Below are 18066 nucleotides of genomic sequence, written 5' to 3'. Positions count from 1 at the left end.
TACGACTGAACTCGTACGAATTCGTACGAATTAGCCACTAAACTGGCAAAACGTAAAATACTTACGTTTTCTCGTGAGATCAGGCTGAACTGGCATATGAAAAAGATCTGTCTGGGTCATTAATCATTCTGACATTCTTCAAGAATACACAAGCTTCCTGTATTTCCGGTTTTCCATGGTTTCATACAAAACAAAGCCACATTTTTCCTAACGTTGCAATGCTCTGAAAGCTTTTTTTTTTCCCTGTCAAGACAGCAGAACTGTTTCAGCAGAGCATACATTTATGCTAAAGGCGGTTTTGCTGTGAACACACTGTAATATTGTTTACAATAGATCTACATAACGTGTTTAATAGTTTTTAATTATTATTTATGTTTTCTAATTACATTAGATCTGGATCTAAGCTCTGATTATCTTGAAAATTTAATAGAATGAATTTGCATTGACATTATAATTTAATCAAACATTACTATCTTAGTCATGTAAATTACAGCACAACATTTTTATTATTAGCTTCCTAGATTTTCTACATATTTCAATATTACTTCTTCTAGAATATGTTTAAAGACTGCTAGTCAATTTGTTAAACAGTAAAGCAGAGATCAAAGTCCTGGATATAAACAGGAAAATTTGAACTACAGGAAGCTGTTAATAAATAAATATTTTACAATAAATAAATAAATCTAGCTGGAATAAATAGTTTTGTAATGTCTAATTTTTCCTGAATGTGGATGACTTCAATGTTTCAGGATAAACAAGTATTTAAATGCACAACTAACAATTATTCTTATCTAATCCACAGAGCCTGGTCCAAGAAAATATCCAGAAAAAAATATGCCAGCTCTAAATAACTTTCAGGGGCCAGTAGCTGGAGTGTTCCTTGAAAATTCAAATGAAACCATTACAATATACCAAGCCTACAAGAAGCGCTTGTTAAATCCAGGATCATGCCTTGCACTGCTAGAAGCCCAAGCTGCAACAGGAGGAATCATCGACCCAGTCAAAAACAGGACATGCTCTGTGGAAGATGCAGTAAAGGAAGGAATTGTGGGATGTGAATTGAAAGAGAAACTTCAGTTAGCTGAGAGGGCCATCGTGGGCTACACAGATCCCTACACCAACCAAAAAATTTCACTCTTCCAGGCCATGCAGAAAGATGTAATACCAAAGGAATATGGCATTAGATTACTTGAGGCACAGATCTCTGCCAAAGGGATTTATGACCCTATTGAAAAATGCTACCTAACAGAAGAACAAGCCTACAGAAGAGGTCACTATGACGAAAATCTTTTCAGAGGCCAGAAGGATGCTCTAAAAGTATTCTACGACCCAAACTCTCAGGAAAATCTCACCTATCCAACCCTGATCAAGAAATGCACTGTGGCCCCAGAAACAGGTTTACTGCTGTTCCCAATATACATCACATTCAAAGGCCTCAGAAGAGGAGTTACCTCTGCAGAGCTCCTGGCATCAAAAATAATTGACCAACAGACATTTGAAAATCTACATAAGGGAAAAACCACAACCCAGGATGTGATGCTAATGGAAACAGTGAAAGAATATCTAGAAGGTAAAAAGAGCATTGGTGGAGTAGCGTTGCTGTCCACGAATAAGAAAATGAGCATCTATCAGGCAATGAGACAGGGAATAATCATGCCTGGTACAGGTTTGATTCTTCTAGAAGCACAGGCTGCAACTGGATTCATGATAGACCCTGTTGAAAACAAGACATACAGTGTACATGAAGCCATTAAACAGAAAATTGTAGGACCAGAATACCATGCAAAACTGCTTGCAGCAGAACGTGCAGTCACTGGTTATAAGGATCCATACACTGGTGAAACCATATCACTTTTTCAAGCTCTGAAGAAGGAACTGATTGTGAAGGAGCATGGGATCCGCTTACTTGAAGCACAGATTGCAACTGGTGGAATTATTGATCCCATAAACAGTCACAGAGTACCAGTAGATGTAGCATACAAGCGTGGCTTCTTCAATGAGGAGATGAACGCCATCCTTGAGGACACTGGGGATGACACTAAAGGATTCTTTGACCCGAACACAAAGGAAAATTTGACATATCTGCAACTCCTCGATCACTGTGTTATTGATCCTGCTACAGGACTCACATTGTTGCCCATTCAGGATCCATCTGGTAATCGGAATCACACATTCATTGACTATGACATCAAAAAAATCTTCAAGGGTGTCAAGGTAAAAGTGACATGTGGAAAATACATGGGAATGACAGTTTCACTGTGGGAATTACTCATGTCTGAATACTTCACTGAACAGCAAAGGCAAGATTTTATCCAGCAATACAAATCCAGAACACTGACTATTGAAATTCTAATCACCAAAGTTCTGGAGATCATCGAATATTCAGTGAAAACAGCTAAAGTGGTTTTTGAAGGTATAAGGGAAAAAGTTAGTGCAACGCAGCTTGTTGAGGCTGACATCATCACAGAGAATGATCTGAAAGACCTGAGAGAAGGAAAAAAGACTGTGAAAGACGTTACAGAGGATGAATCTGTGCAAACTTACCTACAAGGTAAACCAGGCATTGCTGGTGTGCTGCTTCCTGACTCCCAAGTAATGTCAATCTACCAAGCACGACAAAAAGGAATCTTGAGACCAGGAACGTCACTTGTTCTTTTGGAAGCACAGGCTGCAACGGGATTCATAATTGACCCAATTGCTAATCGAAAGTTCTCTGTAGATGATGCAGTGAAGGCACGAGTGGTAGGGGTTGATGTTCATGCAAAACTATGCTCAGCAGAGAAGGCAGTGACAGGTTACCAAGATCCTTACACTGGCAAGAAAATCTCATTGTTTCAAGCAATGCAGAAAGATTTAATAGTGAAAGATCATGGCATCCGTTTGCTAGAGGCCCAGATTGCTACAGGAGGCATTATTGATCCAGTAAACAGCCATCGCATTCCAGTTCATATTGCTTATAAACGAGGATACTTTGATACTGAAATGAATCAGATCCTTAACGATCCAACTGATGACACGAAAGGGTTCTTTGACCCAAATACTCATGAAAACCTCACTTACATGCAGCTTATGTCTAGATGTGTCACTGATCAAAGCACAGGCCTTTGCCTCTTAAAAATCAAAGGAAATGACAAGAGAGTTAAGATAGGGGACAGCATCAAGGAGACTTTCCAAACCACATATGTCTCAGTGAGATACGGGAGATTCAGTAACAAGAAAGTGACACTTTGGGATCTCCTCAACTCTGAATATTTGTTCGAGGAGAAAAGGCAGGAGCTGTTAAAAAGTTACAAGTCAAAAATTATCACCACTGAAGAAATCATTGCAATAATTTTAAAGATCATTGAGAGTAAAGAAGTACAAAGAAATGCTGATCTTAGTGTAGAAGGTCTCAGGGGAAAAGTCTCCATTCTGGAGCTGCAGAACCTGGGAATAATAGATGAAACAACATACAAAAATGTGCTTGAGGGAAAGCTAACAATTAAAGACCTTACCGAGATGGGCACTGTGATGAACTTCCTAAGGGGAACAAGCTGTATAGCTGGTGTCCTATTACAAAAGTCTAACCGTAAAATGAGCATCTACCAAGCCAAAAAAGAGAACCATCTTACCCCTGGCACTGCCTTGTGTCTTCTTGAAGCACAGGCTGCCACTGGGTTTATCATTGATCCAATACAAGCCAAGAAACTCACTGTTGAAGAGGCACTAAAGCAGAATGTCATTGTTCCAGAGCTGTATGAAAAACTGCTGGCTGCTGAGAAAGCTGTGACTGGTTATAAAGACCCATATACTGGAAAGAAAATTTCACTTTTTGAAGCCATCAAGAAGGACCTCATTGTAAAGCAGCATGGCATTCGTCTGCTTGAAGCCCAGATTGCTACAGGTGGCATTATTGATCCAATCACATGTTTACATTTGCCACTTGATGTTGCTTTCAGAAAGGGCTATTTTGATGCAGACTTAAACCAGATCCTTTCTGATAAGAGTGATGACACGAAAGGATTCTTTTATCCTACCACGCAAGAAAATCTGACCTACATGGATATGATGGCAAGGTGCATCAAGGATGCGGATACTGGTCTTCTCTTTCTTCCAGTCACCGAAAAAGAAAAAACACAAGAAAAATCACAGAAGTTTCTCTCAGATTTCGAGATTAAGGAGGACTTTGAAAAACACAAAGTTGTCATTCCTGTTGGTCGTTTCTCTGGAAAATCAATGTCTCTTTGGGAGATCCTTCATTCTGTATACTTCACAGATGAACAGAGGCAACAGTACTTTGAAAAGTATCGTTTGGCCAAAATAAATATCCAGGATGTTGTCACCATTGTTACCACAACTATTGAAACCCTAGAGCAGAAAGAGGCAAACTCTCAAACAACAATGGGCCTAAGAAAACCTGTTTCTGTTAAACAGTTGCATGAGTCTGGAATCATTGACACCACTACTTACAAACAGCTGCAAAATGGTAAGGAAACACTTGAAAACATGCTTAAACTTGAATCTGTACAAAAGTACTTGAAAGGCACAAGGAGTATTGCTGGAGTTAAACTTCACCCATCAGGAAAGGTGTTAAGTGTATACAAGGCAAAAAATGATGGCTTGCTTACTGCTGATGTAGCATTGTCCTTGCTTGAGGCTCAGGCAGCGACTGGCTATGTCATTGATCCAATCAAGAACACACATCACTCAGTTCTGGAGGCTGTCAAAGCTCAGCTAATTGGACCAGAGATACTAGAGCACTTACTACTGGCTGAACGAGCTGTCACTGGTTTCACAGACCCATACACAAATGAGCAAATATGCTTATTCGAAGCAATGAAAAAAGGTCTCATCCCTCAAAAACAAGGACAAAACCTATTACATGCACAGCTTGCCACAGGGGGAATTGTTGATCCAATTGGAAGCCACCGGGTCCCTGTTCAGATAGCAATAAAACAAGGATTCTTGAGCAAAGAGACCAACGATCTTCTGGCAAACATTGGAAAAAGTGAAAATGGCTTTTCAGATCCCCAAACAAAAGAGCCCCTTAATTACAGTCAACTCATGAGCAAATGTGAAAGGGATTCAACCACCAGCCTGCTGCTTCTCCCAGTGACGGAAAACAATGCTGAAAGCTCAGCCTACAATGAAGAACAAATATTAAACGTCTTCAAAGAAAAATCTGTGATCACAAATGCTGGAAAATTTGCAGACAAACGCGTATCACTCTGGGATGCACTAAACTCTGAGTATATTTCTGCAGAGAAAAGGAAAGAGTTACTAGACCAATACAAACAAAACAAACTGTCTATAGAAGAGATAACACAAATAGTGACAGCAATAATAATTGAGGTAACAACAAAAAGGCATTCTTTCAAAGGTCTAAGAAGACAAGTGTCAGCAAGTGAACTATTTGAGGCAAAAATCATCTCAAAAGAAATGATTGGCAAGCTTATAAACAATGAAGTCGATGATGAAGACATCAACAACATGGAGTCAATCCAAAAATACCTTGGTGCAACAAATTGCATTGCTGGTGTATTTGTGCAATCTACTAAACAAACAATGAGTATTTTTGAAGCCAAAAATAAGGGACTCTTAACACCTGGAACCTCTCTGGTTTTACTTGAGGCACAAGCTGCCACTGGCTTTGTTATTGACCCAGTGAAGAACAAAAAGCTGTCTGTAGAGCAGGCGGTGGCTGAAGGAATTGTTGGGATGGAATGGAAAAGCAAACTGCTCTCTGCTGAACGGGCAGTCACTGGGTACACAGACCCCTACACAGGCAAAACCATCTCTTTGTTCCAGGCATTGAAAAAAGATCTCATTGTCAAGGAGCACGGTATTCGTCTATTAGAAGCTCAGATCGCCACTGGGGGCATCATTGATCCCATACACAGCCATCGTGTTCCAGTAGAGGTGGCTTACCAAAGAGGCTACTTTGATGAGGAGATGAACAAGATCCTTGCTGATCCAGATGATGACACCAAAGGTTTCTTTGATCCCAACACACAAGAAAACCTCACATACCTGCAATTAGTGGATCGTTGTGTGAGAGACCCCAACACTTGTCTGAGCCTTCTTGTAATTGTGAAAAAGGGAGAGTATTACTTCTTCATTGATGACCATACAAAGAACATTCTTAAGTCCACAACCACAAAGAAAGCAGGAGGTAAATTCCAAGGGCAGCTGGTGACCCTGTGGGATCTGCTGTACTCCAGTTATATATCTGAGGAAAAGAGAAGAGAACTGGTGCAACAGTTTAAATCAGGCACTATAACTATTGAACAATTCCTTGAAATTGTTCTAACACTGGTGTTACAGAAATCCGTAACAAGTACCCACACCATTACCACCACCACCACAACAGAAACAACCCAAAATACAAATTTTCAAGGTATCAGAAAGGATGTGAGTGCTGATGAATTGCTGCAATCCAAAGTCATTGATGAGAAAATTTACAAAGACCTGACTTCTGGAAAAGTCACAGTTGATCATGTAAGCAAAATGGACTCTGTGCGAAAATACCTGAAAGGAACAAACAGCATTGCTGGTGTATTTGTGCAGTCTACCAAACAGACAATGAGCATCTTCGAAGCCAAAAATAAGGGACTACTGACACCTGGAACATCTCTGGTTTTGCTTGAGGCTCAGGCTGCCACAGGCTTTGTTATCGACCCTGTGAAAAATAAAAAGCTGTCTGTAGAGCAAGCAGTGTCTGAAGGGATTGTTGGAGTGGAATGGAAAAACAAACTGCTTTCTGCTGAACGGGCAGTCACAGGTTACACTGATCCCAACACAGGAAAAATAATTTCCTTGTTCCAGGCCTTGAAAAAAGATCTTATTGTCAAGGAACATGGTATTCGTCTACTAGAGGCTCAGATTGCTACAGGGGGCATCATTGATCCAGTGTACAGCCATCGTGTTCCAGTAGAGGTGGCTTACCAAAGAGGCTACTTTGATGAGGAGATGAACAAGATCCTTTCTGATCCAGATGATGACACCAAAGGTTTCTTTGATCCCAACACACAAGAAAACCTCACATACCTGCAGCTAGTCGAGCGTTGTGTGAGAGATCCTAACACTGGCCTGAGCCTTCTCGTAATTGTGAAAAAGGGAGAGTACTACTTCTTTATTGATGAACATACAAAGAACATTCTTAAGTCCACAACCACAAAGAAAGCAGGAGGTAAATACCAAGGGCAGCTGGTGACCCTGTGGGATCTGCTGTACTCCAGTTATATATCTGAGGAAAAGAGAAGAGAACTGGTGCAACAGTTTAAATCAGGCACTATAACTATTGAACAATTCCTAGAAATTGTTCTAACACTGGTGTCACAGAAATCCGTAACAAGTACCCACACCATTACCACCACCACCACAACAGAAACAACCCAAAATACAAATTTTCAAGGTATCAGAAAGGATGTGAGTGCTGATGAATTGCTGCAATCCAAAGTCATTGATGAGAAAATTTACAAAGACCTGACTTCTGGAAAAGTCACAGTTGATCATGTAAGCAAAATGGACTCTGTGCGAAAATACCTGAAAGGAACAAACAGCATTGCTGGTGTATTTGTGCAGTCTACCAAACAGACAATGAGCATCTTCGAAGCCAAAAATAAGGGACTACTGACACCTGGAACATCTCTGGTTTTGCTTGAGGCTCAGGCTGCCACAGGCTTTGTTATCGACCCTGTGAAAAATAAAAAGCTGTCTGTAGAGCAAGCAGTGTCTGAAGGGATTGTTGGAGTGGAATGGAAAAACAAACTGCTCTCTGCTGAACGGGCAGTCACAGGTTACACTGATCCCAACACAGGAAAAATAATTTCCTTGTTCCAGGCCTTGAAAAAAGATCTAATTGTCAAGGAACATGGTATTCGTCTACTAGAGGCTCAGATTGCTACAGGGGGCATCATTGATCCAGTGTACAGCCATCGTGTTCCAGTAGAGGTGGCTTACCAAAGAGGCTACTTTGATGAGGAGATGAACAAGATCCTTTCTGATCCAGATGATGACACCAAATGTTTCTTTGATCCCAACACACAAGAAAACCTCACATACCTGCAGCTAGTCGAGCGTTGTGTGAGAGATCCTAACACTGGCCTGAGCCTTCTCGTAATTGTGAAAAAGGGAGAGTACTACTTCTTCATTGATGAACATACAAAGAACATTCTTAAGTCCACAACCACAAAGAAAGCAGGAGGTAAATACCAAGGGCAGCTGGTGACCCTGTGGGATCTGCTGTACTCCAGTTATATATCTGAGGAAAAGAGAAGAGAACTGGTGCAACAGTTTAAATCAGGCACTATAACTATTGAACAATTCCTAGAAATTGTTCTAACACTGGTGTCACAGAAATCCGTAACAAGTACCCACACCATTACCACCACCACTACAACAGAAACAACCCAAAATACAAATTTTCAAGGTATCAGAAAGGATGTGAGTGCTGATGAATTGCTGCAATCCAAAGTCATTGATGAGAAAATTTACAAAGACCTGACTTCTGGAAAAGTCACAGTTGATCATGTAAGCAAAATGGACTCTGTGCGAAAATACCTGAAAGGAACAAACAGCATTGCTGGTGTATTTGTGCAGTCTACCAAACAGACAATGAGCATCTTCGAAGCCAAAAATAAGGGACTACTGACACCTGGAACATCTCTGGTTTTGCTTGAGGCTCAGGCTGCCACAGGCTTTGTTATCGACCCTGTGAAAAATAAAAAGCTGTCTGTAGAGCAAGCAGTGTCTGAAGGAATTGTTGGAGTGGAATGGAAAAACAAACTGCTCTCTGCTGAACGGGCAGTCACAGGTTACACTGATCCCAACACAGGAAAAATAATTTCCTTGTTCCAGGCCTTGAAAAAAGATCTAATTGTCAAGGAACATGGTATTCGTCTACTAGAGGCTCAGATTGCTACAGGGGGCATCATTGATCCAGTGTACAGCCATCGTGTTCCAGTAGAGGTGGCTTACCAAAGAGGCTACTTTGATGAGGAGATGAACAAGATCCTTTCTGATCCAGATGATGACACCAAATGTTTCTTTGATCCCAACACACAAGAAAACCTCACATACCTGCAGCTAGTCGAGCGTTGTGTGAGAGATCCTAACACTGGCCTGAGCCTTCTCGTAATTGTGAAAAAGGGAGAGTACTACTTCTTCATTGATGAACATACAAAGAACATTCTTAAGTCCACAACCACAAAGAAAGCAGGAGGTAAATACCAAGGGCAGCTGGTGACCCTGTGGGATCTGCTGTACTCCAGTTATATATCTGAGGAAAAGAGAAGAGAACTGGTGCAACAGTTTAAATCAGGCACTATAACTATTGAACAATTCCTAGAAATTGTTCTAACACTGGTGTCACAGAAATCCGTAACAAGTACCCACACCATTACCACCACCACTACAACAGAAACAACCCAAAATACAAATTTTCAAGGTATCAGAAAGGATGTGAGTGCTGATGAATTGCTGCAATCCAAAGTCATTGATGAGAAAATTTACAAAGACCTGACTTCTGGAAAAGTCACAGTTGATCATGTAAGCAAAATGGACTCTGTGCGAAAATACCTGAAAGGAACAAACAGCATTGCTGGTGTATTTGTGCAGTCTACCAAACAGACAATGAGCATCTTCGAAGCCAAAAATAAGGGACTACTGACACCTGGAACATCTCTGGTTTTGCTTGAGGCTCAGGCTGCCACAGGCTTTGTTATCGACCCTGTGAAAAATAAAAAGCTGTCTGTAGAGCAAGCAGTGTCTGAAGGGATTGTTGGAGTGGAATGGAAAAACAAACTGCTCTCTGCTGAACGGGCAGTCACAGGTTACACTGATCCCAACACAGGAAAAATAATTTCCTTGTTCCAGGCCTTGAAAAAAGATCTAATTGTCAAGGAACATGGTATTCGTCTGTTAGAAGCTCAGATCGCCACTGGGGGCATCATTGATCCCATATACAGCCATCGTGTTCCAGTAGAGGTGGCTTACCAAAGAGGCTACTTTGATGAGGAGATGAACAAGATCCTTGCTGATCCAGATGATGACACCAAAGGTTTCTTTGATCCCAACACACAAGAAAACCTCACATACCTGCAGCTAGTCGAGCGTTGTGTGAGAGATCCTAACACTGGCCTGAGCCTTCTCGTAATTGTGAAAAAGGGAGAGTACTACTTCTTCATTGATGAACATACAAAGAACATCCTTAAGTCTACAACAACAAAGAAAGCAGGAGGTAAATTCCAAGGGCAGCTGGTGACCCTGTGGGATCTGCTGTACTCCAGTTATATATCTGAGGAAAAGAAAAGAGAACTGGTGCAACAGTTTAAATCAGGCACTATAACTATTAAACAATTCCTAGAAATTGTTCTAACACTGGTGTCGCAGAAATCCGTAACAAGTACCCACACCATTACCTCCACCACCACAACAGAAACAACCCAAAATACAAATTTTCAAGGTATCAGAAAGGATGTGAGTGCTGATGAATTGCTGCAATCCAAAGTCATTGATGAGAAAATTTACAAAGACCTGACTTCTGGAAAAGTCACAGTTGATCATGTAAGCAAAATGGACTCTGTGCGAAAATACCTGAAAGGAACAAACAGCATTGCTGGTGTATTTGTGCAGTCTACCAAACAGACAATGAGCATCTTCGAAGCCAAAAATAAGGGACTACTGACACCTGGAACATCTCTGGTTTTGCTTGAGGCTCAGGCTGCCACAGGCTTTGTTATCGACCCTGTGAAAAATAAAAAGCTGTCTGTAGAGCAAGCAGTGTCTGAAGGGATTGTTGGAGTGGAATGGAAAAACAAACTGCTCTCTGCTGAACGGGCAGTCACAGGTTACACTGATCCCAACACAGGAAAAATAATTTCCTTGTTCCAGGCCTTGAAAAAAGATCTAATTGTCAAGGAACATGGTATTCGTCTGTTAGAAGCTCAGATTGCTACAGGGGGCATCATTGATCCAGTGTACAGCCATCGTGTTCCAGTAGAGGTGGCTTACCAAAGAAGCTACTTTGATGAGGAGATGAACAAGATCCTTTCTGATCCAGATGATGACACCAAAGGTTTCTTTGATCCCAACACACAAGAAAACCTCACATACCTGCAGCTAGTCGAGCGTTGTGTGAGAGATCCTAACACTGGCCTGAGCCTTCTCGTAATTGTGAAAAAGGGAGAGTACTACTTCTTTATTGATGAACATACAAAGAACATTCTTAAGTCCACAACCACAAAGAAAGCAGGAGGTAAATACCAAGGGCAGCTGGTGACCCTGTGGGATCTGCTGTACTCCAGTTATATATCTGAGGAAAAGAGAAGAGAACTGGTGCAACAGTTTAAATCAGGCACTATAACTATTGAACAATTCCTAGAAATTGTTCTAACACTGGTGTCACAGAAATCCGTAACAAGTACCCACACCATTACCACCACCACCACAACAGAAACAACCCAAAATACAAATTTTCAAGGTATCAGAAAGGATGTGAGTGCTGATGAATTGCTGCAATCCAAAGTCATTGATGAGAAAATTTACAAAGACCTGACTTCTGGAAAAGTCACAGTTGATCATGTAAGCAAAATGGACTCTGTGCGAAAATACCTGAAAGGAACAAACAGCATTGCTGGTGTATTTGTGCAGTCTACCAAACAGACAATGAGCATCTTCGAAGCCAAAAATAAGGGACTACTGACACCTGGAACATCTCTGGTTTTGCTTGAGGCTCAGGCTGCCACAGGCTTTGTTATCGACCCTGTGAAAAATAAAAAGCTGTCTGTAGAGCAAGCAGTGTCTGAAGGGATTGTTGGAGTGGAATGGAAAAACAAACTGCTCTCTGCTGAACGGGCAGTCACAGGTTACACTGATCCCAACACAGGAAAAATAATTTCCTTGTTCCAGGCCTTGAAAAAAGATCTAATTGTCAAGGAACATGGTATTCGTCTACTAGAGGCTCAGATTGCTACAGGGGGCATCATTGATCCAGTGTACAGCCATCGTGTTCCAGTAGAGGTGGCTTACCAAAGAGGCTACTTTGATGAGGAGATGAACAAGATCCTTTCTGATCCAGATGATGACACCAAATGTTTCTTTGATCCCAACACACAAGAAAACCTCACATACCTGCAGCTAGTCGAGCGTTGTGTGAGAGATCCTAACACTGGCCTGAGCCTTCTCGTAATTGTGAAAAAGGGAGAGTACTACTTCTTCATTGATGAACATACAAAGAACATTCTTAAGTCCACAACCACAAAGAAAGCAGGAGGTAAATACCAAGGGCAGCTGGTGACCCTGTGGGATCTGCTGTACTCCAGTTATATATCTGAGGAAAAGAGAAGAGAACTGGTGCAACAGTTTAAATCAGGCACTATAACTATTGAACAATTCCTAGAAATTGTTCTAACACTGGTGTCACAGAAATCCGTAACAAGTACCCACACCATTACCACCACCACTACAACAGAAACAACCCAAAATACAAATTTTCAAGGTATCAGAAAGGATGTGAGTGCTGATGAATTGCTGCAATCCAAAGTCATTGATGAGAAAATTTACAAAGACCTGACTTCTGGAAAAGTCACAGTTGATCATGTAAGCAAAATGGACTCTGTGCGAAAATACCTGAAAGGAACAAACAGCATTGCTGGTGTATTTGTGCAGTCTACCAAACAGACAATGAGCATCTTCGAAGCCAAAAATAAGGGACTACTGACACCTGGAACATCTCTGGTTTTGCTTGAGGCTCAGGCTGCCACAGGCTTTGTTATCGACCCTGTGAAAAATAAAAAGCTGTCTGTAGAGCAAGCAGTGTCTGAAGGGATTGTTGGAGTGGAATGGAAAAACAAACTGCTCTCTGCTGAACGGGCAGTCACAGGTTACACTGATCCCAACACAGGAAAAATAATTTCCTTGTTCCAGGCCTTGAAAAAAGATCTAATTGTCAAGGAACATGGTATTCGTCTGTTAGAAGCTCAGATCGCCACTGGGGGCATCATTGATCCCATATACAGCCATCGTGTTCCAGTAGAGGTGGCTTACCAAAGAGGCTACTTTGATGAGGAGATGAACAAGATCCTTGCTGATCCAGATGATGACACCAAAGGTTTCTTTGATCCCAACACACAAGAAAACCTCACATACCTGCAGCTAGTCGAGCGTTGTGTGAGAGATCCTAACACTGGCCTGAGCCTTCTCGTAATTGTGAAAAAGGGAGAGTACTACTTCTTCATTGATGAACATACAAAGAACATCCTTAAGTCTACAACAACAAAGAAAGCAGGAGGTAAATTCCAAGGGCAGCTGGTGACCCTGTGGGATCTGCTGTACTCCAGTTATATATCTGAGGAAAAGAAAAGAGAACTGGTGCAACAGTTTAAATCAGGCACTATAACTATTAAACAATTCCTAGAAATTGTTCTAACACTGGTGTCGCAGAAATCCGTAACAAGTACCCACACCATTACCTCCACCACCACAACAGAAACAACCCAAAATACAAATTTTCAAGGTATCAGAAAGGATGTGAGTGCTGATGAATTGCTGCAATCCAAAGTCATTGATGAGAAAATTTACAAAGACCTGACTTCTGGAAAAGTCACAGTTGATCATGTAAGCAAAATGGACTCTGTGCGAAAATACCTGAAAGGAACAAACAGCATTGCTGGTGTATTTGTGCAGTCTACCAAACAGACAATGAGCATCTTCGAAGCCAAAAATAAGGGACTACTGACACCTGGAACATCTCTGGTTTTGCTTGAGGCTCAGGCTGCCACAGGCTTTGTTATCGACCCTGTGAAAAATAAAAAGCTGTCTGTAGAGCAAGCAGTGTCTGAAGGGATTGTTGGAGTGGAATGGAAAAACAAACTGCTTTCTGCTGAACGGGCAGTCACAGGTTACACTGATCCCAACACAGGAAAAATAATTTCCTTGTTCCAGGCCTTGAAAAAAGATCTAATTGTCAAGGAACATGGTATTCGTCTGTTAGAAGCTCAGATTGCTACAGGGGGCATCATTGATCCAGTGTACAGCCATCGTGTTCCAGTAGAGGTGGCTTACCAAAGAGGCTACTTTGATGAGGAGATGAACAAGATCCTTGCTGATCCAGATGATGACACCAAAGGTTTCTTTGATCCCAACACACAAGAAAACCTCACATACCTGCAGCTAGTCGAGCGTTGTGTGAGAGATCCTAACACTGGCCTGAGCCTTCTCGTAATTGTGAAAAAGGGAGAGTACTACTTCTTCATTGATGAACATACAAAGAACATCCTTAAGTCTACAACAACAAAGAAAGCAGGAGGTAAATTCCAAGGGCAGCTGGTGACCCTGTGGGATCTGCTGTACTCCAGTTATATATCTGAGGAAAAGAAAAGAGAACTGGTGCAACAGTTTAAATCAGGCACTATAACTATTAAACAATTCCTAGAAATTGTTCTAACACTGGTGTCGCAGAAATCCGTAACAAGTACCCACACCATTACCTCCACCACCACAACAGAAACAACCCAAAATACAAATTTTCAAGGTATCAGAAAGGATGTGAGTGCTGATGAATTGCTGCAATCCAAAGTCATTGATGAGAAAATTTACAAAGACCTGACTTCTGGAAAAGTCACAGTTGATCATGTAAGCAAAATGGACTCTGTGCGAAAATACCTGAAAGGAACAAACAGCATTGCTGGTGTATTTGTGCAGTCTACCAAACAGACAATGAGCATCTTCGAAGCCAAAAATAAGGGACTACTGACACCTGGAACATCTCTGGTTTTGCTTGAGGCTCAGGCTGCCACAGGCTTTGTTATCGACCCTGTGAAAAATAAAAAGCTGTCTGTAGAGCAAGCAGTGTCTGAAGGGATTGTTGGAGTGGAATGGAAAAACAAACTGCTCTCTGCTGAACGGGCAGTCACAGGTTACACTGATCCCAACACAGGAAAAATAATTTCCTTGTTCCAGGCCTTGAAAAAAGATCTAATTGTCAAGGAACATGGTATTCGTCTGTTAGAAGCTCAGATTGCTACAGGGGGCATCATTGATCCAGTGTACAGCCATCGTGTTCCAGTAGAGGTGGCTTACCAAAGAAGCTACTTTGATGAGGAGATGAACAAGATCCTTGCTGATCCAGATGATGACACCAAAGGTTTCTTTGATCCCAACACACAAGAAAACCTCACATACCTGCAGCTAGTCGAGCGTTGTGTGAGAGATCCTAACACTGGCCTGAGCCTTCTCGTAATTGTGAAAAAGGGAGAGTACTACTTCTTTATTGATGAACATACAAAGAACATTCTTAAGTCCACAACCACAAAGAAAGCAGGAGGTAAATACCAAGGGCAGCTGGTGACCCTGTGGGATCTGCTGTACTCCAGTTATATATCTGAGGAAAAGAGAAGAGAACTGGTGCAACAGTTTAAATCAGGCACTATAACTATTGAACAATTCCTAGAAATTGTTCTAACACTGGTGTCGCAGAAATCCGTAACAAGTACCCACACCATTACCTCCACCACCACAACAGAAACAACCCAAAATACAAATTTTCAAGGTATCAGAAAGGATGTGAGTGCTGATGAATTGCTGCAATCCAAAGTGATTGATGAGAAAATTTACAAAGACCTGACTTCTGGAAAAGTCACAGTTGATCATGTAAGCAAAATGGACTCTGTGCGAAAATACCTGAAAGGAACAAACAGCATTGCTGGTGTATTTGTGCAGTCTACCAAACAGACAATGAGCATCTTCGAAGCCAAAAATAAGGGACTACTGACACCTGGAACATCTCTGGTTTTGCTTGAGGCTCAGGCTGCCACAGGCTTTGTTATCGACCCTGTGAAAAATAAAAAGCTGTCTGTAGAGCAAGCAGTGTCTGAAGGGATTGTTGGAGTGGAATGGAAAAACAAACTGCTTTCTGCTGAACGGGCAGTCACAGGTTACACTGATCCCAACACAGGAAAAATAATTTCCTTGTTCCAGGCCTTGAAAAAAGATCTAATTGTCAAGGAACATGGTATTCGTCTACTAGAGGCTCAGATTGCTACAGGGGGCATCATTGATCCAGTGTACAGCCATCGTGTTCCAGTAGAGGTGGCTTACCAAAGAGGCTACTTTGATGAGGAGATGAACAAGATCCTTTCTGATCCAGATGATGACACCAAAGGTTTCTTTGATCCCAACACACAAGAAAACCTCACATACCTGCAGCTAGTCGAGCGTTGTGTGAGAGATCCTAACACTGGCCTGAGCCTTCTCGTAATTGTGAAAAAGGGAGAGTACTACTTCTTCATTGATGAACATACAAAGAACATTCTTAAGTCCACAACCACAAAGAAAGCAGGAGGTAAATACCAAGGGCAGCTGGTGACCCTGTGGGATCTGCTGTACTCCAGTTATATATCTGAGGAAAAGAGAAGAGAACTGGTGCAACAGTTTAAATCAGGCACTATAACTATTGAACAATTCCTAGAAATTGTTCTAACACTGGTGTCACAGAAATCCGTAACAAGTACCCACACCATTACCACCACCACCACAACAGAAACAACCCAAAATACAAATTTTCAAGGTATCAGAAAGGATGTGAGTGCTGATGAATTGCTGCAATCCAAAGTCATTGATGAGAAAATTTACAAAGACCTGACTTCTGGAAAAGTCACAGTTGATCATGTAAGCAAAATGGACTCTGTGCGAAAATACCTGAAAGGAACAAACAGCATTGCTGGTGTATTTGTGCAGTCTACCAAACAGACAATGAGCATCTTCGAAGCCAAAAATAAGGGACTACTGACACCTGGAACATCTCTGGTTTTGCTTGAGGCTCAGGCTGCCACAGGCTTTGTTATCGACCCTGTGAAAAATAAAAAGCTGTCTGTAGAGCAAGCAGTGTCTGAAGGGATTGTTGGAGTGGAATGGAAAAACAAACTGCTCTCTGCTGAACGGGCAGTCACAGGTTACACTGATCCCAACACAGGAAAAATAATTTCCTTGTTCCAGGCCTTGAAAAAAGATCTAATTGTCAAGGAACATGGTATTCGTCTACTAGAGGCTCAGATTGCTACAGGGGGCATCATTGATCCAGTGTACAGCCATCGTGTTCCAGTAGAGGTGGCTTACCAAAGAGGCTACTTTGATGAGGAGATGAACAAGATCCTTTCTGATCCAGATGATGACACCAAAGGTTTCTTTGATCCCAACACACAAGAAAACCTAACATACCTGCTGCTTGTAGAACGCTGTGTTAAAGACCCAAAAACTGGGCTAAGTCTGCTTGTTTTGAAAAAGTAGATTTAAAATCAGAGGCATCATGCCATTTAAGCTATTCTTGCTTTTATCAACTCCAATCACTATGTTTCTATGTATGCTAGAAATATGCCAATAATACATCATAATCTATAAATGCTTGATTTAAGTGGTTATTATTTCCTTACAAATGTGCAGTGCTAAATTCTTAAATCATCAGTAAAATGTACATTTGTGAATGCTATTTGTTAAAGAGTGTTGTTAAATTTAGCATTTAACCATTTTAACTCATGCTTTTTTGCCACATTCAAAACATTTAAATAAACATACAGTTGTAATATATCTTTTTATTTGATCTTTTTTCAAGTTTCACTATAAAGATGTTTTCTATTTAAAAAGGATTGGTAAAATTACCATTTACAACATTTATTGCATACCAGCACATGGACATAGAAAAAATAGTAGTAGCAGAGTAGGGTAGAAGAGATATACAGGCATGTATGAAAATGTCACCAGCAAGTGTATCAATAACTTCAAAGTGGCTTTAGATTTATACACAAAAAATCAGCAGTCCATACACTTCAATCCAATTTGTCAAGGAGCAGCTGAATGTCTTCTTGACCATGATATAAACGTTTGAGTCCTCTGGGCAGATAACGGCAGGAAGACAGATTCAAGTACTTCAGAGCTGGTGCCTGGTTTATTAGTAACCTGCAAAACGAAATATCACAACATCTTAATCAATATACTGAAATAAAGGAAAAGTCTTAATTTCTCTATTAACTTATAAATAATAAAAAAGAACTTTTACTGGGTGGTGAACCTTCTGAAAGGATATGTGTTTGT

The 18066-nt window shown here is 41.1% G+C and overlaps 2 protein-coding genes across 5 annotated transcripts in view; one reads left to right on the top strand and one right to left on the bottom strand.

Moving 5' to 3' along the window:
* Nucleotides 1–17562, top strand: part of eppk1 (epiplakin 1) — a 24436-nt gene extending 6874 nt beyond the window's left edge. Inside the window, 1 exon segment of one of the 2 annotated variants that reach the window (NM_001326484.1) lies at nt 803–17562. In NM_001326484.1, coding sequence (NP_001313413.1) covers nt 835–17265 — 16431 coding nt within the window. In that variant the 5' untranslated portion in view covers nt 803–834 and the 3' untranslated portion in view covers nt 17266–17562. 2 annotated transcript variants of the gene reach the window in all.
* Nucleotides 17553–18066, bottom strand: part of fbxl6 (F-box and leucine-rich repeat protein 6) — a 15908-nt gene continuing 15394 nt past the window's right edge. For all 3 annotated transcript variants that reach the window (XR_012394473.1, NM_001309518.1, XM_073930565.1), the window contains one exon: nt 17553–17931. Coding sequence is in view for 2 of the 3 variants with exons in the window: in NM_001309518.1 (NP_001296447.1) it covers nt 17802–17931 (130 nt within the window). In the remaining variant the exon portion in view is untranslated. The remainder of the gene's footprint in view (nt 17932–18066) is intronic.

Source organism: Danio rerio, chromosome 19, assembly GCF_049306965.1.
Source record: "Danio rerio strain Tuebingen ecotype United States chromosome 19, GRCz12tu, whole genome shotgun sequence".
NCBI lineage: Eukaryota > Metazoa > Chordata > Actinopteri > Cypriniformes > Danionidae > Danio > Danio rerio.
This window is presented reverse-complemented; position numbering and strand designations above follow the sequence as displayed.